At 41.4% G+C, this 27,585-nt stretch overlaps 1 protein-coding gene across 25 annotated transcripts in view; it reads left to right on the top strand.

Annotated features, from left to right (window-relative positions):
* The window catches only part of MAGI1 (membrane associated guanylate kinase, WW and PDZ domain containing 1), a 290,518-nt gene that overhangs the window by 114,528 nt on the left and 148,405 nt on the right, over positions 1–27,585 (top strand). For 24 of the 25 annotated variants that reach the window (XM_052678843.1, XM_052678828.1, XM_052678827.1 and 21 more), the window contains exon 2: positions 24,676–24,792. The exons of the other annotated variant lie outside the window; for it this stretch is intronic. In XM_052678843.1, coding sequence (XP_052534803.1) covers positions 24,676–24,792 — 117 coding nt within the window. The remainder of the gene's footprint in view (positions 1–24,675; positions 24,793–27,585) is intronic. 25 annotated transcript variants of the gene reach the window in all.

Here is a 27,585-nt window from a genome sequence, read left to right as displayed (position 1 = left end):
GTGGTAATGCCCACTATCCCACTACATCCTGCAAATTGCTCCTGGTGCATTTCTGCAGGGAGTACCTACCAGCAGTGGTTCATTAAGGTGTAAGATGTGCCAAGGCAGAGCATCATGAAGGTCTGTGATACAGGAAACCAATGGCTTGTGTGGGGCAGTTTGTTTATGGGAGGTTGATCTCATGTGTAAGGGTTTTCAGCATTAGGGCTTTAAATCTACTTCTTAGAAGCTGCCATTGAGTCTCAGGGGCAGTCGGTTTTGATGCTTGTTAGAAGCAAGAAGCATGAATATAGACTTACTCTCTCTGCTATTAAAGATTATTTTATCCTATAAGATTGTTGTCATGGTATGATGCTTGAACAGTTTACAAATGTAGCTTCAGAATATAAATGCTTCTTCTGTAAGCTCTGTGAATCGGAAGCGTTGAAGTTTTCAGCGGCGACTTATCAGAGCACTTTGAATGATACAAGCTTTTGTTTATTTAGCTTGAATTTCTAGGACACTCCAAGAGATAAATACTGGAAACGACTGTTGTTGTGCTAACTCAGAATTTATTTAAAAATATTTGCTAGTTTTCAGTGTTGTGAAGAGTCTTGAACCTTAGTGGGAAGAAAAGGGGGGGGGGAAAAAGGCATAACAAATATTTACTTTGCAATTAATATTTTATTAGGGGTTACCTCTGTGCTACTAAATGTGCCTGGGAATGCTTTGGGCACCGAAGCCAGTTGGTGTAGAATGACCCACATCTGTATCATTTAGAGTCTCGTAACCTACAAATCATTCCCATAGGTCTGCAGACAGTGCCAACTCTCAAACTGTGCCTGGGTTTGCATGGGAAAAAGGTGGTTGGTGCCAGCCAAAATTGTGCCAGGGACACTTGTAACAGCTTAATAGTACAGGCAGCCACAGCCGGGGCCCAGGAGCATCCCTGAGCACTGCTGGGCTGTAAAACTGGGCACTGATACCACTGCTAAACAAACCTTCTGATGCTTTCAAAGCAATGCAGAAATGGTGTTGGTCTGTTGCAGAGAATGTCCCAGAATGACATTGCTGCCTTTGCAGGAAAATTTCATGACGTGCTTTGAGGAATATTAGTGATTTTTGTCTTTTTTTTTTCTTTGTAATTTGAAGACCTATCAGCAGCACAGTCAGATGCAAGTATCCTCTAGCATTAAGCTCTACTTCTTCACTACAGCAAAAATCGTTACATTGACCAAGTCCTGCGGAATAATTTCTGTAAGCTTTATGTTTATTTAGCAACTGAATATTACCCATAGATCAGTACACAACAACAATACCCTAAGTTAAAAAATACTGATGCTCTGCCAAGTTTGCTTTTATTTTCTCCTTTGCACACTTGACCATTTCCACTCTACCAGCACCTCAGTTCTTTTCATGTGAGAGCACCTGAGTAAGGAGACCAAGGAAAAGGTCTGGGGATTTCTAAGGCAAGCTGTTAGCATAGTTGTTAAAGGTGTTTCTGCACTTCCTATGTAAATGACTTAACATTTCATGAATGCAAAGTAAATCTATTCTCTCACGTTGCTTGGGTTTAATCATTTCTGATTCTTGGTTAGCATATTTCATAACGAGAGCCTGAATTCTTTATTCTGCATTTGTCAATGATGCAACAATCATCTCGTTATGTAGGATGAGGAATTATGTGTGTGGAATTTGGGCTGAGCTGTAATCTTTTAGGAGAGCAAGAAGTTATTAAGGCAGCCTGAGACTGTAAGACTGTACATAATACAAGGTCCTATATTGGGCTTTCTGACAGAGCTGTGTTAATTTATCTCAGTTCGAGCAGATGACAGCTCTGCTCTTCCCATCCTGGGCTTCTTCAAAGCAGCAGAATGTTACTTACTTTTCAAATATATCAAGTGTGAGTTTTTTTGAAATCTTCCTAGACTTTGTTGTTACGATTTAATCTGATTTGAATTGACAGTGTCTATCAAATAGCAAAATGTATTGGCTCATAGCTTCGCCCTTGGGTTTTGCTAAGTGGAAACACTTTAAAATGAGTCGTATCATAGTTAGTCCAGTGACTCAAATGTGACTCTGATCTTGGTTTCCTGGTAACCTGGTGTCTTTACCTTTAGATTTAGAATAAAGTTTTTGACAATAAGGGTGGTAAGGCACTGTTTGTCCAGAGAGATGATGGGTGCCCCATCTCTGGAGACATTTGGGATCAGGCTGGACAGGGATCAGAGCAATAATAGAGCTGTGGGTGTCCCTGTTCATTGCAGGGGAGACGAGATGACCTGTAATTGTCCCTTCCAATTCAAACACTTGTGTGGTTCTCCAGGTTGCAGAAGAGCTGTGCTCCTCCACCTTGAAAATATAAAGGAGAAAATTGAGGAGTACTACAGTGACAGTGCAGACCAAATAGCAGAGCTTGATATGTCTGTGAATATGTTTTTGAATGATCATCTTAGCGGCAATTCCAAATCCAGCAAGTTTGGTCCTCTGCGTCTACTCTGGTAGCTACCAGTTATCAGCAGTTCAATGACAGCACCAGTGACCCTGTAACCAGAGGTAGTCGTGTTGAAAAGTGTAAAGGAAGCAAATTGTAGTATGCCCCATAAAGTTCAAAGGCCTTAAAGTGACAGACGTATTACCCATGAGTTCTACTTCTAGAAAGTTTGAGACCAGAGAAGTTGAATAAGTCACTGTTGAAGAAGTCACTGCCAATGAATTCGGTTTGGAAGATTATTTTGTTTGTTCACCGCCTGTGATTCTTCTATGAAATCACACAGAAACCTATTAAGGAGCTAAATAATTAAATGCAGAGCAAATATCTCTATGGGCTTGTTTAGGGTGAAATCTTCGGTGGGAAAAAGAGAAAGCAACTTTTTACTGATCAAGAATACTCCTATGCCCCTAGTCATCTTTCTTTCATCCAATCTGAAATTGAAAATGTATTCAGAAAGTAAAATTTGTGGAGATTATTACATTTGAGTTTCCTAAAGCAAGGGGCTTTAGCAGTATTTAAGTTGACTTCACAACAAATTCATGTGTATTAAAAGCAAAACTAAAAGATTTTTAGATAATGAGTCTAATGAAAAAGTATTGTCAAGAAGCTATCAGAGAGATCAAATATACTTAGAAGTATCATGAAAAGAATATTAAATAGTGTATCAGTGCATACGTAATGATGGCCTAGATTCAACTCCTTGGTATTTTTGCTACTGTAAGTGGATGCCATCACAGTAAAACTACAGTAGTCTAATTGTAACCTGATTACCCACAAACTAAAAAGCATTTTTGTCCTTTTCTTTTGGAAATGTAGTGGTTCTCCTCCTTGAACTGTTGGTGAATTAGAATGACAACCAAAGCGTTCCCAGCCAACCTCTAGGAGGACAAAGCCCCTTGCTTACAATAAAATGAATGAAATGTGAGAAACTGAGTGTTTGCACTGGAGAAGCTGACACTTTGCATTACAGAAAAAAAATATTGGTGTGAGTTTTATCAAAGGTTACTAGAAAGAAAAAGGAAAATAGAGAACACTGAGGCAATAGGCTATGAATCAGTACCTTCAAAGAGTGTGGGATGTGCTATGGCCTGTTCTTATTTTTACAAGGGGCTGAATTTGCTCTAGCAAAGGAGAGAGGGGCGCTGGCGGCTTTGCTTTAAGAATGCAATATGTTTCTGATACTTTTTGTCAAGGCAATGTAAAGTTATGCAATCACTTGGGTTAACAGCAGTGTAACAGCAATGGCATGTACAGTATGACTTCCTGGTATCTTCTAAGATTTTGGGTAGCCAACATAGGTAGCTAAATGTCTTAGAACTTCACTTCCGAGTGGTAAGGAAGATGAATAGGCAGAAGTACTAAGTTATGGCAGCAGTGAACGTATCTGGCTGTGTTTTGTGGATGGTTCCATCTTCCCCTCTCAATCATTTATCCAAATTGAGAGCAATTCCTTCCCAGCCATGGTAGGACGGGAAAATTACTCTTTTAATGTGTGTTATGGGAGTGTTTTTGTATGCTCCACTCGGAGAGATGAATTTTGTAGTTTTTGTCTTTGCCACTGGTTTATTTTACTTGGTTAGCTATCTATTTTAGTGAAAAAGAAGATGTAAGCTGGACCTTAATTCATTGCCTTCCCTTACCAAACATAGCGTGCCGCTGCCTCTCTGAAATTTTCCCACTTAGCTGCATATTGAACCTTGTAACAATGTGGTCTGGTTGGATTCCTGACGCAGGCTGACAGCCCTGCTTTACCCCAGGACCCCTGGGTTTGTACAGCTTTCAATCATGGGAAATGCTACACTGACAGTTACTTTCAAGTTCATGCCATTGCACCAACTCCCTGCTGCTCCACACTGTGTGGTTTCATAGCTGCCCTTTGTATTCGATTTCTTCCAAATGAGCTTCATTTGTTGACAGATTTTGAGATTTTCATGGTTGCCCTGTGTGTTTCAATGCACAGTCCAATTCTTTGGTCTTGAAATAATTTATAGTATAATGAATCATTATAGTGTCGTGTGATAAAAACCACAGCGAGAGGATAGAGTCTAAACGAAAGAACGTGTTTACAAAATGTTTTAGGACTGATCTGTGCCCTGAATGCTTCCTAATGGAGTTTTCTTTCTTACTGCTCTAGCCGTGCTGCCCTCAGAAATGTCTCTTCCAGGGCGAAGGGTGGAAAAAGTGCTTGGAGTCAGGCATGGAGCAGCCTTGGGTGGGCTGTTATCTGAGGCTCTTCTGTCTGCACACGCTCCTCCTGTCCTTCAGAACCCACATTTTTCATATATAAAGTGATGCAGTATGGTATTGGAGTACATTATGTCAGTGTATGCACGACAGATTATAGCAGTGTGTATGTTAAGATGCACCAACACATGCATCTAAAAAAACGAACTGAGCTGAACACGGTGATGTTATGTTTTCTTTGCCAATGAATAAATATCTGACTTCTGCTTTTAAAACATTGCAGGATTCAAGTTTCAAACCTGGTACTAATTTTTATTTTTTTTTTTTGCATACTTTTATTAGCTGCATTTTCACTGTGTCTCAGATCTTGAATGAGTTCCATGGAAGAGGACGGAGTCTCCTCAGCCATTTACCCACCTCTTCCAGCCTTCATGCTGAACATATTCTCCGCTTGTGCCACAGCCAGCTTATAGGGTCTGCTGTTTTGTGTTGCCACAGGAGACTTTTTGCTTTCTCTCTGTTATTTTATCAGATGGTTCTCTTTTGAATTGCCTTTAATTTCAGTGGTGCCATTTAGCACGAAAACTATAATCCCGGAGTCGTGCTTTCTTTGTGCAGAACTGATGGGAATCCATTTTGTTCTGCACTTTACATGTGGTAATAATGGTAACTTTTGACATTTACTGCTTTTTGTGGCTTTTTAGATACTGCATAGCAAAGCAGATGGGCCATTGGGTCCAGTACTGTTCTCTAATAGAACAATTAGACTATTTCTGCTCAGTCACATGAGAATGCATGGCAGTGGGTAATGCCCTGTGTCCTCAACTAAGGGAGGAATTTGCAATATGGTGCAACTGTGGCATGTAGGGGGTGTGTGTGTGTGTCTGTATTGCTGCTGGCATCTTGCACAGCCCAGGGTTCTTGGGGCTGGAGGAGGGCTGGTCATCCACTGAGCTTCTCATCTGAGCAGAGAGCACAGCTAGGCCAAGGGAGAAAAGATGGCACGGCAATCTGAAAGGCAGAATAACTTCATTTGGGATATTAAAAAAAGATGTAATCTCTTTTAGACAATAAAAAGAAAGGAGAAAGAAAAAAGTGTCTGTTCTATTTCAGGATTGTCTGTCCTCACCCTTGTGCACTTGTGTCTCTCACACCATCTGTTATTTACTTCTGTGGTCACTGGCTACTTAAACAAGAAGATTGTTTGTTTGGTTGTTTGTTTTTCCTGAGTTGTGGACCGTTTTATCAGACGTTAGCAAGGGGAACATTGCATTTGAAGCACAGCAGTTAATGGAAACTTTCTGGTCCCAGAAGGGTTCAGAAGAATAGCAATCACTCACTTGGTAGTCTGCAGCTCGCTCACAAGTAGCAAGCTAAAGGGCAAACTGAACTGCTGGAGCACCTCAGTGCAGTTAAGAAGTTTGCCCATTAGCATTTCTTTGTCTGCATAAAAAGAACCTTGTCTTTCTAAACTCCGTCTATTCGATATTATATTTCTGAAATATTTTCTCAAGGAAATTATGGAAGTGATGACAAGCCATGCTGTTTTCATCTCTTCTCTTTTCAGCTCCCCCACAACATTGTGACACGTACCATATTTGAAGTATAACTGCAAAAATGTTTCCTGTGATATTTAATTGCAAATCCACAGTGGAATCAGGAATTTGCTAACTGTCGAGCCTGCTGCTTTGGTTAGGTGAAGACTTGGGACAGGAAGGCTTTGGGTGCAATTTTAATATTCAGGGTGTGTAATGCTCAGAATGATGTTTAATGGGAGCTGAAGGGGTGGCAGCCAGTTCATTTGCACAGAACTATGATTTACCAGGAGGGAAAAACCATGGTGGAGCTGGCAAGCTTCATAGTATTTTAAGCAGTAAAATGCGAAAGAGGAGAAAATCCATTGTGAGAAATTATGAAGAAAATGAGGCTCTGTTCAGAGATGTGCAATTTCCTTTGCACTGACAGCCACAGCAGGCTGCTGTCTTTAATGCTGGCAGCTTACACAGGTGCAGTGATTCTCCTCAAGCTTATGCAGACACAACTCCTTGGCATTAAGAAGTGCCTGGAGTAGTCGATAGAGCTTAACAGAAATCCATCAGGTATCTTTTTCTGCCTTCCCCTTGGGCACCTGCATTTCTCTTGCCCATTTTGTATTCTTCAATGAATGTCACAAAACATGATGCTAATTAAATGAGTTTCTGTGTCTGTTCACGTGTGCGTTCAGCAGACCCATGTTAGTTCTTTGTTATCAACCTTCTCCTGGTACCAGCAATGCTTTCTGTTCTATCAGATGTTTTGCTTGTAATATTCAGGCAGAAAGAAGAGGTGAATGCAAAGGAAAACACACTGTTGAGGAAATACTCAAAGGTTTCCATAGCATGCAAGCTCTTGGATTACGGATTCTCTCTGTGCCCATTTGTCTTCTGTTCATAGGAAGATCAAAGCAATTTGTTGTGTTGCTGATGGAAACTGAAATGCTGCAGGAAAAAAAAAATAAATTCCTGTGTGTGTATGTGTGTATATTTAATGCAACAAGAAAAAACAAACCACAAAAAACAAACTCGATGGATGAGGGGAGCTGTACCTTATGTTCATTTGCCCATGTAATGAAGCTGGTGAGAGTAATGGCCAGCACTTGGCGTGCTGCAGTGGTGCTCTGCTTTATGTACTTCTGTAAGAAGTATTTGAGCACAAACTTATTTGTGGCTGCTGGTCAGTAAAGCTGCTGAAATCCCTTCAAAATTAAACCTGGTGGTCGCAATACCAGTGTCTTAACCAGATCAGCGACTTTCAAAACTGGGTACAAGTGCTTCCTTTTGCTTTGGCGTGGATATATTTATGCTTAGTGTATTGTAACTGCAGTAACTTCAAAATAACTGAGTTTTTATTGGGGAAGCAATTTGTGGCCTTCCTTAGAAACGGGTTTAAACCTGTGATTTCATAGATGAGCAGCAACACATGGCGACAGTGTTTGCTGTGCAATACCCCTTTTTGTCCAGAGGACTTATTTCTCCTCTGCCTCTTTCACTGAGATGTGCATAGAAGCAGCCCTTTTGTGTGCCATGTTTCTCAATTAAATTCTCCTGCATAATTGTTTTGCTACTCTGGCCAGAAAGATAAAGGTGTTCTCTGGCAGGAAATCTTAATTCAAATTATAAAAAATACATATTTTGTACTTCCTTTTCAATAACTTGTGATTTATTTCTTTTTTATATCACAAAGCTCCTTAGATCTGTCTTGTGATGGAAAATCACAATGTAAGGAGGGACGCTTTTGTAAGAACATTGGAGTAATTGTAGCCCTTGGTCCTGAACTTGATTCTTCTTGTTTTGCCCCATGTCAGTAGGTCACTGCTGCATTTCCATTTTGACAGATTTCAACTCCATTGTCACGTAGTGCAAATGAATTGGTGTGGCCATGAATAGCTTGCATAAATTGCTCATCATTTCATTAAACTCTGATTTATAGCTATCACACTGGAGTGTTTATGTTCTTCGGTCCTTCTGTTCAGCAACACTAATCTGCTAGATAGTATGATTTGATCATTTCTCAGAGATGTTTTGCACCCAGTTTACTTCTGTCAGTTTAACTGCACTCTCAATTTTACTTGGCTGTGAATTTTCCCCTTTTTAAATTTTCTTCCTTTTTGTACTTAGAAAGATGTCTCTGAGTGACTTCATTCTTCAGTGACAGCGAGTGGCATTGCACAGATACAAATACTGATTGCTGGTTTGAGGTGCTCAAGCATGAAGGTCCTGCCTGTGTTATCCAATAAGCAGAAGATACTCATGTTTCTCCATGAGGTGTGTTTAAACAATTTGGAAGTGCAGTGAAAAGACATCTGTGCAGGTGATGGTGATAGGAGATGGGCGGAGGTACGGTGTTACCTTTCCCAGCAGTGCTGTGGCCTCGGAAGGGAAGGCTTGGGGATGTTATGCTGGTGTGGGTAGGGTGCCTCAAACATTTAGTATCTTTAAACCTCACTTACTACCTGTGTAGTCTCCATATGTCATGAGCATATTGAAGAGCAGGCAGATGAGTCTGTGACACCATGGCTGTAGGGCTGGGCTCCCACAACAGGCGTGTTATCCTGGCTCTGTTACGTGTGTGGGGCTTTTTTGCAGCAGGCACGCCTTGACGATGAATGTTTTTGTATTCTGAATGCTGCTTTGGTGGGCATAACGTTAATCCACTCGATTTAATTGGAAGCTGTTAAGGCAGAATTAGGCACTGGAGGGATTTTGCAGAGTAGTAAAAACAAACAAAAAGAATCCCAAAGATGAGAACCTGTAATGCAGTTGTTTAGATGCACACAAGCTTAAAATAGTCGTGGCCAGAAACAGAATTAGGAAAAAAAAGATCTTTAATGTTGTCATTTCTTTGTTCACAATTACCCCTGGAGTCCATAAGAGCCAAGGCAAAAAGGGCCTAGAAGATTGGCCTCAAGTTCTCAGCGGGTACAGGATGCCATAGAAGCACTTATGTCTCCAAGCAGCTATTTCTCCCTATGCATTAGAGCTATATTTAAAAAGGATTATCTTGATAAGTCATGCAAACTCTCTCTAAAATGCAGATTTTTTTTTTTTGTCAGCATAGCCTTGTCATATCAGCTCAAAACTGTGAAGGAAACTTATGCTAATTGATATTTTTCCCTTGTGGGATTTGATTTTTGTCGATTCTTTATTTAATTTCTACCTCTGTCTGGAGAGCAGAAAAAGCCCCCATCCCATCTCCCCCTCCTTCCAAAAAAAAAGTCACAGAAAAACCCAAGTCTTCCTCAACAAACAAACAAACAAACAAACAAAAAAAAAACAGCCAACACCTTTCAGTTCTTTCCTTTTTTGGACCTGAAAAGGTCAGCACTGATGCAGCTGAATGAAGAAAAAAAATAAATAGAAAGAACCCATTATGGCACAATCTGTAAGCACTATCTTTTTCAATTCCTATTGATACCTTTCAGTACTCCAAACTGATCAGGTGTTGCCTTATGTGTGTTTTAATTGCAGGTTAATTACAAAGCTCGCTTTGATCTTCTCTAGGATTGTAGACAGTCCATGAATGTCACTGTGTGCTGCTCCCCGTCTGAGGCTTCTCTTTCCCCACCTCCTTCTCTGGATGTGCAGCAGCTTTTCCTTCCAGACACAAAGTTGACTTGCTGTTAGGATGCTGATGAGCTAAATGAGAGAAAAGGCAGGCTCTCGCTGCCTGTGCCTTTGCATCAGTATGAGAACGTGCTGCAGGTGGCAAGGGAGTCTTCCAGGAATCTGTAACTGCAGTAGTGTAGCTTTGCACACTGTTTTTAGCAGGAAATGTTTTAAAACTTTTTTAGCAAATGATGTACAAGGAAATGAGAGGAAGAGGTGGTGCATTTGAATGCTGCAAGTGCATGGAGTCTGTAAAAGGTTGATGTGTGTTTTCTTCTTGCCGCTGGCAGGAACAATAAGAGCTAAATGGGATACAAGTCACCCATCTGCAGCACGTTCAGCATACGAGCTAAAGAAAGCTCCAAGTCCTTTCTCTATAAATTGCAGATAGAACGCATAAATATTCATTTTGTTCTGTGCCATCGTCTCATATTTCAACCCTCCAGATGATAATTAAGACAATAGAAGATAAAATTTTATACTGTACAAAATTGCATTCAAGCCTTAACAAATAAGAGATTATTCTGTCCAGTAAACAGAGCATAATCATCATGGCACCCTTACCGAAGGAGAGCCTAAAATAGAAACTCTCCTCTTTATAGGTCATGTAAAATGTCATCATCTCTTTCATTATCTGTACTGTTTGGATGAAAAAGAACTGATTAATTTAAAAGAACCTTGTCTTATTTGCTAACAAGGTTATTTTCTCATTGATTGCTAGGAAGTCTGGTTCCTTTGAAAGGGATTGCAAATCATGGGTAAATCAATTGTCAGCCTGTGCAGACGCATCTGCCTTTCTGTGCTGGCAGTGCAGGATTGTGCAGACACGGTGGTTATAGGGCAGCTTTGGGTGCACCTTGTTGGAAAGAAGCTTCTGTGTCTGGGCAGATGCGGAAAAGCAGCAACAGGAGAGCATCATATCATAACAGTTCCTGTTGCTGAAGCCTCTCGTAAAACCTCAGCTGTCAAACAGGCTGTGTCTTAGAGAGACCAAACCAAAGAAACGTGAGACCAAGCAGCGTTTCTTTAGGCATCTATTTTAGAAACTCCCAGAACAGAAGCGTGCAAAAGCACAACATGTCAAACATGGTAGCTCATCCGTGTTGCCTCAATAGTTTGTCTTTGCAGGGCTTCTACAGCTGTGGCTGCACACTTCCAAAAGCAAGAGAAGCGTAAAATGAATTGGAGGCTAAGCTGATCAGGGCCTTCCATTTCTGAACCAGTGTGTGAGACATTCAAATGCATTTGATTAAGTGGGGGTGAAAAATGCTTGTTAGCAAACCAACTGAGAAAGCATAGAGAGCTCTCCAAAATAATAATAATTTAAGGAGGAAGAATCAGTATTTAGACGCTTAATGCTGATTTTTTGCTCTCTGTTGCACCTCTCGTTTGTCATTGGGTCTTCAGAACTCTTACGTGGCTGTGGTTTTAATGGAAATGAGTAAAACTGCTGCTTGAACATGCAGATTTCCTGGCAGAATTGCTAATTGGTTAGAGCTGTGTGAGTCGGGAGAGCTCACCACCGCCTGGCAAAAATGGGCCTAAAGATTGTTCCAAGCTGATTACATCCTGCAAAATTGGAAAAATCCCATGAAGCTACGGCCAGCAGCAGAGCTTGATTAAACCCTTCATCTTTGCTTTTCCTTTTAATCTTTCACAAAAGCCATTCATTGTGGATATATGAGAAATCCGCCAAGATCACTGCTAGATGCAGTAATGTAATGGGAATGAAACCAGTGTTTCTTTCCATTTTGAATTCTGGGAAACTGTTTTTTTTGACCACTTCTGGACTTGTGCTTTCCACTTAATTGTTTGTAGCACAAAACGCCTGCAACTAAGTGAATGTGCTCCTGGATAGGAAGTCTTCACATGGACGTTGCAGAGGAGTCAAGAAAGCTGGTACTTGCTTTTCATCCCAACAAGAACCTGTGAAACTTTATCCTGGAGATGCCAAATTTTTCTAGTTTTGGAACCAAGCTGCTGTTTTGGCTGGTTTTTGTGCTATAGAGATCTGACCCGGATGTTGGTAGACTTTCATAAGCTTTTGGATAAGCATGCTTTTTCCTGCAGGATTCATTATCTGAGAGCTGAGACAAGGAAAGACAGGAGAAGTGTGAGCAAAAGAACCTGATTTGTCTGAACTTGGAAACGTATGAAACTGTGTTAGTGAGTGAGGACCAGGGTAGCCCAGCAGGTTGAGATGTAATCTGAAAAGGCACCATCAGAGTTATGCCTGAGTTCTGCAGAAATGTCATATTCCTGCAGAATGCCTTCATTGTGACAAATGCCATTTTGTGATCAAAAGTGTTTTGTGGGGAGCATCTAGCCTGCCATGTGCTTTTCTCGCTTTATTCCAACATTCAATTTTGCACCAGAAGAGAACATGTCCTTTTGATTCTGTAGCAGAACTGCTCTGCTTTACATCTAAAGGAGCAGTTTCTGTGAAGTTTCTTTGTAATTAAAATTCTTCTCCCCAAAAATGTGCTTTTCATTAAAAATTGCTGCCCTGCTCTAATAAATCTACATCTTCTTGCTATTGTCTCTGGAAATATATATTTTGCTACGTGCCACATATAAACATTTATTTCCTGTTTGAGAAAATATGGGTCTTACCATCTGTAATATTCATATTTGGTTCTTGAGGGGAAAAGTTAGGGTGACAGAAACGTGATACAGGCACTCCTATAAGCACAATGAGGAAAGAAGATCTTCAACCAAGGCAGTAGAGATGTTTGCTACAGAGCCTACTAAGCTGCTTTGTGTACTTTCTTTAATTGCCAGGCTTGCTTTGTATGAGGTATGACACTTATGTTAGAGACTGAGGCTATGCCTGTTTATTTGTTTTAATGTGAGTGTTTCAGTTTTTTAATTGTTGTCATTGAACAGCCTGTTCAATGGCTTGTTCCCAAATTTCGTTCAATTCAAAGGATTGTTCCCAGTGGAAGAGAGTCCCAAGAATCTGAGCATTTCTTTTGCGTTTGATTGTATGTGGAATAGCTAACAACAACGTTGCCCCCATTTATTTTGTTTGCTAATTTAAGTTTTAGCAGTAAGTTATGGTAGTATGGTACTGAAACTGCTAACAAGCTAGCCTGCCCTGATTGCTGCTTGCTTCAGTCATCTCATTTTTTCTGCCCTGCTTGAAATTTTAGAATCTCATTTCCATTTTCCCCACAAAAGGGAGGCCCACGATGCTGTGTGTTGAACTGATTTTTTTACAGGATTGGAGCATTGACACTTTGTTTTTACTGATGAGATTTCCTGAACTGGTGTCAACTGAGTGATGGAAAAGATTCACTGCATGGCCTCGTTTCGCTCTGACCTCCTTTAAATTGCTCTTGTTTCTCCCATTCTTCCAAGTCCTTCAGCTACCCTGTTCAGCATTTGTCTTTCTGAAGTAGGTTTCCAAGTTATAGCTTAGCATGTTATAAAACCACTTTGAATCAATTCCTTATTAAGCTTCAAGAAAAACATGCAATCTTAACCTAATGTTTTCCAGGAAGGGAGAATATCCTCTAACCATTCAAAGACCATTGCAATAGTAGATTAAAAATAAGACAAACGTATTTGCAGTTTGAATAATTAACCAGAGTTAGTCCTGTTCCTTAGATCATTTCTTTTGTCTACGATTATGAAATTTAAGAAGCTGCCTTTGTTTTCTCTATAACAACCTTTCCCAGGTTGTTTTTTTTTTAATCAGTGTGACCTTCTTACTTGATTTTTGTGGCTGCTTGTGCCTCTTGTAAAGTGTGCTTCAACAGCTCTGACTGTTGCACACATTTTTCTGTTTAAGTGTTTTTTTTTCCCAACAGATTTAGCTCATAATTATATTCAGCTTGGAAAACCTAACTTTGTAAATTCACAGCGCTTTGCTGTCTGTGTGCTTCCTTTATGTGCTGTGTGCTAGTGGTCTCAAGTTATTTCTGCACGTCCATGAGTATGTATTAATATATTAAAAGAGGAAAAATCAAAGGCAGTCTCACCTCGGGTTAGGTTCATTTTTTCATTCTGTGAACATAGTGTAGTGGGAACAGGACCTCTGCTTGCTGCTGTGAGAGCACAACAAGTTGTGTTCCTGGTTTGGTTTCATGGCAGATCTGGTTTCTGAGAAATTGCTTGAGCAGGTTGGAGAATTAACTTGTAGCCCTCTGTGAAAATGAATATTTTGAGGAAAGAAAAGCCTAATAGATTTCTTGTTCTTTGCTGAGCAATTGGGGCGGCTGAGCATACATCATTCAGCCCCAGCACAGAATGGGCTGTCAGTCAGCGCTGCCTAGGACAGAGCCTGGAGCAGACACGTGGTGATCTGTGGGTTGATTCTTCCAAGGAAGCCAATGTTGTCTGTCTGATGGAGATACCTGGGGGCAGGGCAGCATCAAAATTCTGGTGTTCTGTCGGTGTGTGCATTAGGAATGCATTTATTGCCTGCCCATCACACGTTCTTAGCATTAGATTTTACGTATTCAGTACCTCTGGAAATCAGGCTGGTAGTATCGACATATGCCTGCGAGCCAGCAAGGGCAAAGCAAAAACCTATAAAGCTGTGATTAGAATTCAGAGGTGACCTGGCTGGGCGATAGGAGTTTGTCCCTCCAGCAATCAAGGAAAAGCAAGGACGAAAAGGGGCTTAGCTTGACTGCTGAAGGAGTTTGGAGTCAGGTTTAAAAAGCAGCACTGAAGACCACTCGCCATGCTTAAATTGCATTGAAGAGGAACCAAACAAAAACCAACCAAACAAAAAAAAACCCAACAACAAATAACAATAGCTAGTCAGAATTCCCAAAGAGAGATATTTATGTCACGTTTGTGGCTTTTTTCCTACTTTGACTCAAAGAATCAAATGCAGTATTTAGGGAATGGGTTGCAGGTTTTGCAAATGTTTTCCTAGTGCCATTCTAGAAAATGAGTCTGGCACACTGTTATGTGGGTTCTGTTCTGCTAAAGTATTGTAATACCGTCTGTTTGGCAAGCTGATTTGGCTTTAACAGCTCAAATATTATATGCTGCTTTTAGAACATACGGTAACTCCTTTCAGGAGACTTAGAGATATGCATCTAATTTCCAGTAACGGGTCATTGCCTTTGGTTGAAAGACCACAAATGCTTTTCATCTTAATTCTCCTGTTCTTGTTGCTCAGTCTAGACTTTCTTCTTCACCCCTGCCATGCTTCTACCTCCCACAAAATGGAAAAGCCTGCTGGCTGCTTTGAGGTGGAGCAAGGAAGAGGAACAACGCTCCCTTATGCAGGTTGCTTCACGCAGCACGGTTTTATAGAGTGGGTGTCAGTGACAGATGCTGTTATGTGGCTCCTGTGCAGGCTGTGTTTTCCTGGAGCATTAGTGGAGGCTCACATAGCCCAGCCTGTGTTCATTGATGGAAGGCTTGGCAGAGACGTGCCATGAGCCCTAGGCCTGACTCTTTCAGAGCTCGTGGAAAGAGGCTGCATCCCATGCTGCTCGTTCTCTTACAATGACTTCATTCTGCATTCACTTCAGATGTGTAGGAGTTTTTTTTTCCTGTTCTTTCTTACTTATTTCGTTTTTTTCCTTTAAGCCTACGTGGCAACATGAACGATTCTTGCCACTCGCGACCGCTTCGCAGTCCTCATTGCTTTCTCTCACTGAAACATGCAGTGCAGAAGGCCCCAGCACAGCAGTGTCTTTGTGTGTGAGACAGAATGCCTTTCTCAGAGGAATGTCTCTGTTTCCCAAAGTTCACCCCTGGGTATGGCTTTGTATAAAGCTTTGCAGAGCCGGGGCTTTGTGCAGGGTGCTTGGTTTAAGGTCACTGCCTAGGGGAAGCCTTTCTGGACGTGACCTTAATCCAACAGTTCAGTTATCACCCACTCAACTCAAGCCTCTCATCCAACACCAGTCCGCCCTCAGAACTGCCTAAAGTTTTTAGTGTAATGCTAATCCAGATTTCATTGTGAGCATGTACAGACAATGTTGCTGCACTATTTCGTTGTTCTTTGCATCTCTACCTCTTCCTGGAGCTTTCCTGTGATGACTCTATAGCAAGTGGCTGTTGATCAGTATCGTGGTTTATCCGGGGGACTTCTGATTTCAATCAGAGAGTGTCCTGCATCTGTGGTCCCAGCAGGTCCCTTCTCTCACCTTGGCTCGTATCTCCCTCCGCTGTCATTTTTGGAGCTCTCCTGAGAGCCCAGATTCCCTCCTATCATGTATTTGATGTCGATTCTTCAAAATGGAAAAAGGAGGAGAAAGCTGGGGAAAAAAAGAAAGAGGAAAAAAAAAAGGAAAAAAAAAAAAGGTGAGCCAAGAGCAGAGGGCTTGCAGCATTTCCTAAAAACTGCACAAGGGAAGAAAAAGAGAATTCCTAAGAGTCAACAGCACAGTAGTAGTTGTTGACCTCCAGCTTTCAGTTAGTTGGGTTAATGAGTAACCATGGTGTAGGGAAGAAGCATTAGGGCTGGCTCTGCATCTGCTAGCTCCCGTGTGGATGCAGCAAAGCCATGTTTTTGGGCTCGGTGCCTGACCTGCTCAAATGAATGTAAAGGTATCTGTGGCCAGTGGTAGTAAATGTTACTGACCTTCCTTTTCCCTCTTCTATCCATCATGTGTTCATGCTGCATGTTTTCATTTACCCATATTTTCGCTTTAAATGTTATCCCAATCTTGGATTTTCTGCACTTTCTTCTGCGCTTTCAGACTTTTCTGAGTAGGTACAGTTGCCACTTTCTCTGGAATAATGTCACTGTTTGTTTGGTGTCGTGATGCTACAGGCTCTATGAGTGTAAAATGTATCAAATAGAGAGGCAGAAAATGCCCTTGTATTCTTCCTTTTGCCTTTTCTTCGAGGTAGAACCCTCTGTGTGGAAACATGCTGCTGTCTACAGCAAAGCTGAGGCAAAGATCAGGAGAATAACAGAAGCGTCTTTTTGAGGTAGAAAGATGAAATTTCTTCCATCCTTCACGCAGTAGTTCTCAGGGGACTGAACTATGCCTATCCAGGATCTCCTTTGAATCGCCAGGAAGAGGGAGGTTGGATTGGCAAGGCGTTTTATTAGCACAGTAGATTTTAAATGAGATGATGTAATGAGTTCTGCCTTGGCAATCTAAGGAGAGCTCTTCAGGATGTGTTGTGAAACTCGTACTTTAATCCATTTCTTTGTGATGGTAGTACTGCCCAGAACTGCGGGACACCCTGCTGTCGAACCTCACTCCTCCAGGTGCTGTGTGGCAGCCGCTGGTCACCTCAGTGGGATGCTGTGTGGCTTCCCTCTGCACCAGATCAGGGCTGTCCTGGGTTCATGACTGAGAATCAAGGTCACTGGGAAGGCCAAAGGGGAGTCAGGCTGGGCTTCCTGCAGCTTTTGCTGGTTTTCAGCCAAAGGCAACAGCAATGTATTTGTCACGAGGGTGCCAAATTTTCAGGCCTAGTGTCTAAATGATGATATTTTTCTTTTCAGCCTCTGAGCTCTAGCGCTGTTACTTTTTTGGCACTACTCAGCTGAAAGGCTATTTGTTTAAATTTCCACTAGAAAAATGAATCACTATTAATGCACAAAAAATAATGTGGAGTGCCCTGCGAATACAGTAGATTAGGTTAGGTGCTCACAGAATAGTTTAACTGGGGATTTATGATCTGTTAAGTGCATTTCTTAGCAGCAAATGCTGAATTACCACTTCAGTGTTGGTGCATTCACCCATGCAGATTGAGAGAGATACCAAAAGGGACCGTGCCAAGAAGGCTCTTGCCTGCTCCACATTCTGGGCACGGCCAGAAAGTTTTTGAGTGAGTACATCTTCAGATTCACGGCTACACCTAAAATAATATTTTAAGAAGTTCTGTTGGTAATAAAGTAACAAGTGTTATGCATTCTCCAGGTAGGAATTACTAGCTGCGCTGAAGTGCTCTCTGCTGATTCAGCAGCCTGGCTGCTGCTGAAGCCTTAGCCATGCTCCATCAAAGTTGAGTTTTATTGCCATGTAGGTAGTTCATCCTGGAGCTTTTTGCAATTCTTTACAGCGTCACCCTCCAGCTTATAATAATCTCCCTCCACTGGAAGGATGCTGCAATGGATGTGGCTTTGTTGTTCTGAGCGTAAAAATTGGGAAGTATTTTATGTTTTACTTCTGGAAGGTAGGAAAGGGACAAGCAGTCATTTTGCTTTGGTTGTGGCATGAATTTTATTGGAATAATGGAGATTGATTTGAGCAGTTTATCTGAGTCCAGCTGTAGTGGGGCTGGAATGAATGAAAGTAAATATATGGGAGTGTATGCAGTATTTCCAGCAAAGGTCTGGTTTGTACCAGGAGTCAATAAATACTCTTCAAATTGGTATGGACACAACTGTTGACAGTGACAGATGAGGCTCTTTATGTGGGACATCCAAGCATCAGGGCTTTATGAGACTGGTTTGCACGTGGCGGTAAGAGTTCATTAGTGTGTTTTGTTTGTTTTTTAATATAGGAGAAAACAGAACTGGAGTCCAGTTGGGTGTCTGCTGAGCCACTTCAATTGTTATCTCAGCTCCCATGACAGCATTCTGTTTAGAGCCATAGAAGGCTTTTAGGGAAATGTAAACCTACAACATGTCAGTAAAGCAATTGCTGTTACAGGTTGCCTTCATTTCGTAGGTGGCTGGAAGATGGAATATCTAAAGCTTTCAAACTGAATGTTTTTGCATTGTGATCTTATTTGAACTCTGTCTAGCAATGATGAATGATCTTTTGTGTTTTAGTACATACCCTTGTGTCTTTGACCTCACAGGAGATGTAGCAAAAGTAGGTGCTGGACTTTATTTACTTACTTACCTCGTAGTTAAAATAGGAAAGCAAACAAAATCACAGTGATTTCTTTCAGCTTTTTTCCCTGCTGCCCCCGTGACAAATGGCTGTTGGGATAGTGTTTAACTGTGACCTTAAAGCCACCGGCGTAATGAAGCTGTGATCTGGCAGATGTGACAGACTCATCTTACATAAATCACTCCCTTTTGTCACTGCTGGCATATGGCCAATGAATCTTCTAATTATTGAATGGCTTTTATAGCCCCATTATTTATAATCACTTTTGGACAGCAGCTGGAAGACAAGGATGGGATGGAATAAAATGATATAGCAGAAAATATTATCGTTTGTGTAACAACCACTGGGATTAGGAAGATTTGATGATGGTGTGGCTACCAGCAGTCTTGTTAAATGATAAAAAAAAAAATCCACCCAGCTTTCATTCTGTCTCCTCAGATGGGCTTCTGCCCATTGCCCTCACTGTGAAAATCATATCAATTGGTCCAAAAATGAAATACAAATCACTCCAGATATCAACAGAGAGTATGTGTGAATATATGGGCTGCCTTTACACAAGGACTTGCAGAAAGTCCACTGAGAACTTTAGTAATTTGCATGGTGATGAATGCAGAGTTGATGCCAGCACTGTGGTTGTGTAAAAGGTTGTATGGAAGAGTGTGAAATGCTTCCCAGGAGCCCATGTTTGCCTCCCATTTCAGTAAGAATTTCACAACAGATTGGGAAATTGTCTTTAGTTACTTAATTAATATTTTGCCATTTCTCAAGGGGGGGGGGAAGGCAACCCTTACGTAAATCCCCCAAAACAAGATGTAGCTAACCAGGTTGATGGTTTTTTGGTGGCTATTTGGTGGTTGGGGTTTGGTTTTGTTTTCAATAGGATGATGGGTTTAAAATGAACTTGGGTTAATGGACTCTCTAATTAAGAGAAGCTGCTTCGGCTGCAGTTACGGCTGAGTGTGCAGTCCCATCTGCAGGCTGTGCAGCAGCCTTGGGCACAGGAGTGCTCTCAAAGCCTCCCAGTCTTGAAGGCAGTCCAGTGAGACTGCAGGTCTGCTGACTGCTTTGCAAAATGGGAGCTCATGCCTCTAAGAAAGTTCTTTTTAAAATTATTATTTTTTCCTCCATTTCTGCATTTGTTTGGCCAAGTTTTGCTCCTGTTGTACAAAAATAACTTGTTTGCTAAATATCTTCAGACAGGACTCGTCAGCTGAAAGACAGTGTGTTATATTCAGGGGTTTATTTTGCAAATCCAACGTGCAATCTTTGTGTCTTTTAAAAAACTGAATCCTTCCCTCAATGTGGACATCAGATGACAAGAGAGAGTCTTAATCCAGACGACTCTATTGCACTCTTATCGCTTTAGCAAGGCCTTTAACCTTTGATTGCTTCATGGTCCTGTTGTTTAGAAATGGTCTTTGTCCACAGAGGATCACTCTGCTAAAGATGCCTCGAAATGAAGATATCCTCTACAAGAAAAGGGGAATTCAGGAATGAAAAATGGATTTTTCTAGTTCAGGTCCCTCAGTCCCTGTGAATATGGCAATTGCTAACCTTCCCAAAGAAGGGCAAAGATAGAAGATTTACATCAGTAATATTTTTATAGGAGTGTAATATATAGGTCAGATCACCATGTCCTGGGCCTGACCCTGATCCCTTTGTACAAGCATCTATACGCTGTCAAACTGGAGCTATTTATTGGGATTATCTATGGCTGTCCCAAAGCACAAATGGGATAAAAACAGCTGCAGCAATTAATATAAACTAAAATGTTGGCTTCCAAGTGCCTGAAAATGGACTGGAGGTATGTCTTCAGAATACACATATTGCAGAGCTCTGGCATAGGCTGCCTACCAGCTGGCAGGAAGGTGCTGTCAGCCCTTTGATGTTCTTGCTCAGCTTTCAGTGGGGGGAAATCTCAGATTCTGCTTGGTCATTTATGCAGCCTGCTTTCCTTATTGAAGCCCGAGTGTCGCAACAGCCAGCAGCTTTCAGAAGGCAGGTCTGCACTGCTGCTCACTGGTGGTGGGGCTCTGGGAGAGATGGATGTTCTCAGCAACAGTAACAGCATTAGATCTGCTCCTATAGAGCTTTCTCCCCCGCAGAAATGAGGAGCTGTAGCAACAAGCAGCAGAGAATCATTCAAAGTAGAGTTTCTCTAGTGGCTTTATATTGTGTTGCTGTTGGAGAGTGAATGTGTGACAGAGGATTGAGGGCATGAAAGAAGTCTCAGTTGTCTTCATTAATTGCAAAAGAATTTAGGTTACATATGTACCTCCACAAAATTGACAAGCACTTCTTACTGTTTTTCAGAAAACTGTTATCAGCAGGACTCATTTTTTAACAGGAGAGATGATTTGTTTCTCTCTTGGTGTTTTTGTTAGTAAGGTATTATTACAGTATAATGGTTTGAGAGAATGATTGACCTGCTCTGAGATGCAGTACAATAATTAAGAGTAATTGAGAAAAACAGATATATAATAAGTCACCCTTTGCAAAAGGTAAAGAGTTTTGGTAATAGGATGGAAACTTCTCAGATCTGGAGCAGCATTGGAAGGTTGGCTCTCATGTGAAGAAAGGCACTGTTTCATTGTTCCAGGGCTGAAAAATGGAAAGGAACTGTTTCAACAACAACAATTCTGTAACATGTTTTAATTCTTAATTTTTCAAGTATTAACTTCAATGATTTTAGTAGGAAAAAAAAATTATTTACGTAGTGGGTTGTTCGTTTGTTTGTTTTTTAATGTGTGATCTGCACTGAACATCTCAGCCCAGTTTCGATTATGGAAAGGACGTAGTAATTTTTCTTTGGGTAAATCAATGCATTTCCCACCTCACCTGGCCAGCAGGAAAGAAGGTCTGGGCACTCACCAATCTGCTCTGGACTGCAGCTGCAGTTGGCCTGCTCCTACCACTGTATGGCCTCTGTACACGTGCTTAGAGAGAAGAAAAGGAAGGTTCTCCCAAAGAACAAATGTAAGATCCAATCTCCTTGAAAACAGAGGAGTGTTTTGCAGTGTTACACAGCTCATCTCTAAGGAAACTGAATCCAGGTGTATTCTTAGCACAACTGATGCCTCAAATTAGATTTCACAAAGGGGAGGACTTGTGCATAAAATCAGATGGTGCTGCATTCCTTTTTGACCCAGCCTTGGGCTGATGTATGGGCAGAAGCCATCAGTGGTGAGACTCTTGCAGAGGGAGCAGTGAATGAGGCAGGGATGCCTGTGGAGGTCAGAATGAGTTTTAGTGCTGCAGTTTGCACGTGGGAGGTTCTGAGGTGCCACTGATGTGTCTTTCTGATTCTTAGGAATTGTGGGGGCTCAGAAAGAGTGTATCAGCCTTTGTAAACTTGTGTCTAGCTCTAGAATCTTCTTGGGAATGTTGGTATTGAGCATGTGGACTGAAACATTTCAAGTGGTAAAGAATCCAGCATGTTCTGTGGTGGATTCCTGTGGGAGCTTTTTGTAAGGGGTTTGTTTCTGTGTTAGCTCATTTTCACTTCCCATATTCTGCAGTGAGCTGTAAGGGATGAGCCTGTTTTTGTCCACAGCCCTGGACTCAGCTGCAAGAAGCCTTTTTTCCATCTGGAATTTTCTGGAATTTAGCAACAAAAATGTCGTGCAGTGAGGATATTTTTTGTTCTTCTTCTTCTTCTTTTTTATTTTCCTCCTTCCCATTTCAAATACATGTAATAGGAATGAGCTCCCTGAAAGAAGAAGTATGCAAGTATTGCTCTAGTCCCTGCATTTGCAACTGCCATCTTGGTCAGCACGTCAGTGACTCAGCTTGAAATACCAGCTACTGTGTAATAGAGAGCCAAACCTTTAAGTGGAGGCTGTAATAGACTGAGATACTCGATGAATGGAGTCAGAGGGAAGATAACTGCAGATATCATTAGTAAATTGCATGCTTTCTGTGGTCAAGAAGACCCTATCTCAGTAGAGCCTTTTCATGATTGTGACATTAATTGTTAAATCATGAATTGCACAGTATTTCAGGAGGAAGTCTGTAGGATACATACTTTTTTTCTTCACTGGAATAAGTGCTTGTGTTATGTCCAAACTGCTCATCATGCTTAGTTTTTTTGGCTATGAGTAACCACCTTGTGTCACTATCATATGCAAAGAAAAATGTGAACTGCTCAACTGAAAGAAGTGTTTGATTATTTTTGAGGATGCTCTTTGTCATGCCCGGTCTCCCTCTCTGGAGTCAAAAGACTCAGCATCCACCAAACACCTGAGCTTGGGAGGGCTGATCTGAAATGGGAACGCTGCAGCCCACAGTCTATTCAAGCACCTCCTAGGTTGTTATGTGCAGTGTTTCACTGGTGGAACAGCCAAAGATAGTTTCTTAGAAACCAGACTGATCATCTCCTCCTGGAGTGAGAGGTGTTGCTTGGGGTCAATCAGGACAACGTGATGAGAATGGTTCATCTGCCTTTCTTCAGTTTTATTGTTTCAGCCATTCTTGCAGTGAGCATCTTGGTCTCTGAACACTTCATGTAAGGAAAGAGGGCCGCTGCTTAACCCTTCCTTCCTCTTTCCTTCCTTCAATAATAAATGTAATCTTAAAAATAATAGCAGCAAATGATACAGATCACCTATTTTAATTTATGGAATTTAACTTCCTTTTCAGACTAAGATCATTTTTATTGTTTGTTTTGAAACCAACATTACTGCAGACCTTCCTTAGGCAGATCACTGTTCCTGCCCTTGTTTGCTAAACGCTCTGCACTGTTTCTCATTTGCTTTGCACCGCTGCTGCCTCACAGAGCTGCTGTCCAACGGCCCTATGTTGCAGCATTATTACTCTTGCTTTGTTTTGCAGTGGTTCCTAGAGGCTCCAGCCAGGAACCTCTAACTGCAACGCTTCATTTGGTGTCACAAGTATTGGGCTGGCCTCTGTTCACCCTCTAAAAACGTCATGATTATGATTATGAAAGACCATGGAAACAGCTGTAGGAGTTCAGCTCAAGGTCCATGCAGCACACTGCTCGAGCTCTGCCTGTAGCCATAAATAAGGTGCCTAGCAAAGGAAAGAAGTATGCTTCTTCTCCCAGTACGTTCCTAGCCGCCAGCGATTCGTTTTCAGCTCAAGGGATGTCCCACCATTTTTGGCAAACCAGCTCTCCTCCCACTGCCTCAGCCTGTGTGAGTTATTTTCCACTCCCCTTTTTAAGAGCAGAAGGGGTTTCATTCCCCATTCTCTATAGGTTCGCGTGGGGTTTTTGCTTTTCAGCCAAACTGAGATCAGCATTATTTGAGATTTGAGAATATTTAATTTCTGGGAAAATACTTCATGAAGTTACTCAGTTCTTACATTCCACTGCAGGAAAGTATTCAGTGTTCCGTGTTCATTTACAACTAAATCTCTCTTTTTTTTGGTGGTGGTTGTTTTTAGCACATCTGTCTTTATTCTCACATACTTATGGAAGTGTTCAGAGCTGAATTAAAGTCTAGCATTAAATTCTGGAGGTTGGCAGCCTCTCCTGCTGCAGGGGGTTGGAGCTTGATGATCCTTGGGGTCCCTTCCAACCCAAGCCATTCTATGGTTCTGTAATGATTCTATGAATGGGGAAATAAACTTAAGTGAGAAGTGTTGAGTATTATCCTGTTGGTTTTCTAAGGACTTTGGTTACTCTGAGCTCTCTCATTCTTTCCCAGCTGTGTGTTAGGGTAGACACCAGTGCAAAGTATCGTTCTTAGATTTTGTGCCTTGTTCAGCTATATTAGTGCCTTTTCTTTTTATCTCTTTGCCCAGCTCACTCTCCAATGAGCTGCAAAAACAATACCTTTATTATTTTTCATCAATTTCACATCATCTGTCTTTCTCTATTTGCTCAGACAAATAAGTGATAAAAGGGAATGATGATCTGCTTAACACCACAAGAAGAAAGATGCATTATGAGACGAGAGAGACCTCTTGTTTACAGCGGGTTATTTTTGGTAATTAGCCATTTGTAGAGGAAGATGAGCCTCCACTCATGAAGTCAGCATGCCATTATTTAGGGGACTCTGAATGGAGGCCTAACATTTGCCTGAATTGGAAATGTTAATTGTGTGCATTTGGAAGTAAATAAATGGCTGTGTTTTCCTTGCAGGAAGCAGACTGAACAAAGACCTGAGACATTATCTCAACCAGAGGTTTCAGAAAGGATCGCCGGATCACGATCTACAACAGACTATTAGAGATAACCTTTATCGCCATGCTGTGCCTTGTAAGTAACAAACCACTGACCTGCTGGATTACTTGTCGTATCGTTTTTGCTTTTATTGATTTACTGGGGGCAGCCTTCGTGTTTGCAGCTTAGGTTTCGGACTGGGCAGAATTCCATATGTGATAGCAAATAGGGTTCAGGGAGTGCTTACAAGGAAACCAGCTGATGGCCTTACGAAGAGCTCATTAATGTTGTTACGGTGTGTGTTTCTGCATTGATTTGAAATCTATGAATAAAATATGCCTTCTATATTTTGTTAGCAAAGCTTTGTTTCTGATGCTTATTTTATGTGAGAAATTGATCAGTGTTTTGTGGCTGGGTGACATGGAAACAGGAAACTGCCATTGTTGGAAGGTCATCCTCAGCTTCAAAAGGAGATAAGCAGCAAAAGTTAGTGAAGCTAACAAAGGAATGCTCTTCTTCACCCTAAAACCAAACAGGGATAGAGCTGAAAAGTTTGGAGGGGGTGGTAATCTTCAGAACTTCAGACTCTACCCAAAATCAGATTGTACTTTGCTTTTTGGGAAAGTATACAAAAAAGTAGAAAAAGATTGTTTCTCGTGTCCTCTCCTGGAAGTTGGAAAATGGTGCAGTGAAATGATCTGGTTTTCTGCTTGTTGTTTCTCTGGGCCTTGATGAGCTCTGAGGAAAATGCTCTGAATTTCTGGTTGGGCTTGGATAAGGACTAATAAACTCGTAGTTACAGCATGCTGAAAGGAGCAGCAAAACGTTTTTAAACTCTTTGTCGACATGAATCAGAGGTTGTTTATCCTGGTAGACTTGTATAAACACTGAATAATGATGTTGCCACTCAAGAATCAGTATTTGCCAACAAATACCACATAATGGTAGGTAGAGTAATAGCTGTTTTCAATCTAAGTGTTGCATGCGGGGGAACTGTGTAGGGCCCCAGTTAAAGCTGTGTGATAACACTGATAAATGCTGATTCTTCAAATGGCAGACGTTGTATGTCGCTGTTGAGTTTGTTTTCATTTTATCAGTTGAAAGCATGAACCAAATTACCTTTAAAGTGCTGTGTGTGGACGTGAAGAATAAATATGGATTGCTGTTTTCTATTGAATACTTCCATTTTCCATTCTGTTATTGTGAAATATGATTAGTTTGGAATTGTCTAACTTGCTTGGCTGCAGGATTTTAAGGTGTAATGCGGAAAGTGCCTTCTAAGGAAACACATGTGGTGTTTTAGGCTTGGCAAATGCAATGTCTCGATGCTAATGTCCTTCTGCCTATGTGTTACATTCCAATTTCTGAAGCAGCAAATAAAGCAAATGAGTGAAGTTCATTGGAAGCATTTTGTGTGTTGCCAAGGTTACGTTTTGAGATGCTTTCCACTGATTCTTTTTTCTAATGTATTTAACTTGATGGTGAGCTAATCTACTTGGACTTGCTAAAGACTTCTGATTTAAAATTAAGACCAGCAAAAGCAATTTCTGCCTCTTGGATGTAGCAGGAAGAGGTACGTATTGCTGACACACTGCTAAGAACATCAGTACTCCTGTTATTTCATGCATGGAAAATCTGAGTAATGGAGCCAGTTACTGTATGTCTCCATACTTGCTGAGTTATAAAGCAGGTAACATTTAATTTTCTCTTCGTGTACTGTTGGGATGGTATTAGTGGTAGCTTTAAAGAATGATGCTAATATTGGTGTGTGAATTGGAGCCAGGCTACTGGGTGCATGGTAGGTTGGAATGCTTTACAGGTCTGGAGATTAATCTAGTGGTGCACTCATTTTTATTCCTTGGCACACGTGACCAGTAAATCCAGGGCCCTGGACCAATCTCTAGTGCTAATGGATTATGGAGTCTTGTATTTTGAAAATGGAATACGCTGCTGATTATGTGGTAAACATGAACAAGAACACAAGGTCACTTGGACAGAGAGTGCTGGGCCTGCCAGCTGCTTTGTGTTGCACTAATAGAAGGGCTAAATGAAGTGGTAATTACTAAATGCAAAACGGAGAAAGGTGATGTTAACCAGTTCTTCCTTAAAAATGTGTAGTGAGGATCCCATGTGGTTACTGCTGCTTAAACATCACTTAAATTTTTTACTGTAGGAGAGCTGGATAAGAATGGTCTGTAAGATAAGAGTATTGGGATGATGTCTGATCCCAAAGGGAAGTGCATAAATGGATGGCACAGGTATGGTCTTCTGAGAGAGCAGGTGACTTTACAGCTAAACACGGGAACTGTCTGCAAAGAGATGAAACCTAGAAATGCACCTGAAAGGCATAACTGAAAGAAGGAGATGAATCAGTTATTTTCACAAACCAAAGTCTTTAAGTATTGATTCAGATGGGAAGCAGCCAACAGTGCTGCCTCAGTGCTGGCCAGCCTTTGTGCCTCCCTCTGCCCCCAGCATGCCTCCTCCTGCCCTCCATGCCCTGAGCTCCCTCCACCCCACTGAGCTGATTTTTCCTGCTGAGATCCATAGTAAACAACAGCTGTGCCAGGCTTCCAGGTGGCCTCCAAGTTTGGTGGTTGTGCCATCCCCAGTGCTCTGCTGCTGTTGTCACACCACACCCACGGCTTTATTTGCAGACACAAAGCACTCTCTGGATTTTGCTGTTTCAACATCGTAATCTAGGACTCAGCCAGAGCAAAGAGAGGCGGGATGCCTTGTTTATGTATTTGGATGGTGCATATGTACTAATGAAGCCATGCATTTGCAATGTGCAAATCTTTGAAAAAGTGCTGTTCAGCCATTGAACTAGCTTTTATTTTAGCTAAGCCAACTGTGTGTTGTTTCCTCCACTTTCTTCCTGTTGACTTC

The sequence above is a fragment of the Tympanuchus pallidicinctus genome, unplaced genomic scaffold, assembly GCF_026119805.1.
Source record: "Tympanuchus pallidicinctus isolate F22 unplaced genomic scaffold, pur_lepc_1.0 scaffold17, whole genome shotgun sequence".
NCBI lineage: Eukaryota > Metazoa > Chordata > Aves > Galliformes > Phasianidae > Tympanuchus > Tympanuchus pallidicinctus.
The sequence above is the reverse complement of the archived record's forward strand: the minus strand, read 5'-3'. Positions and strand labels throughout refer to the sequence as shown.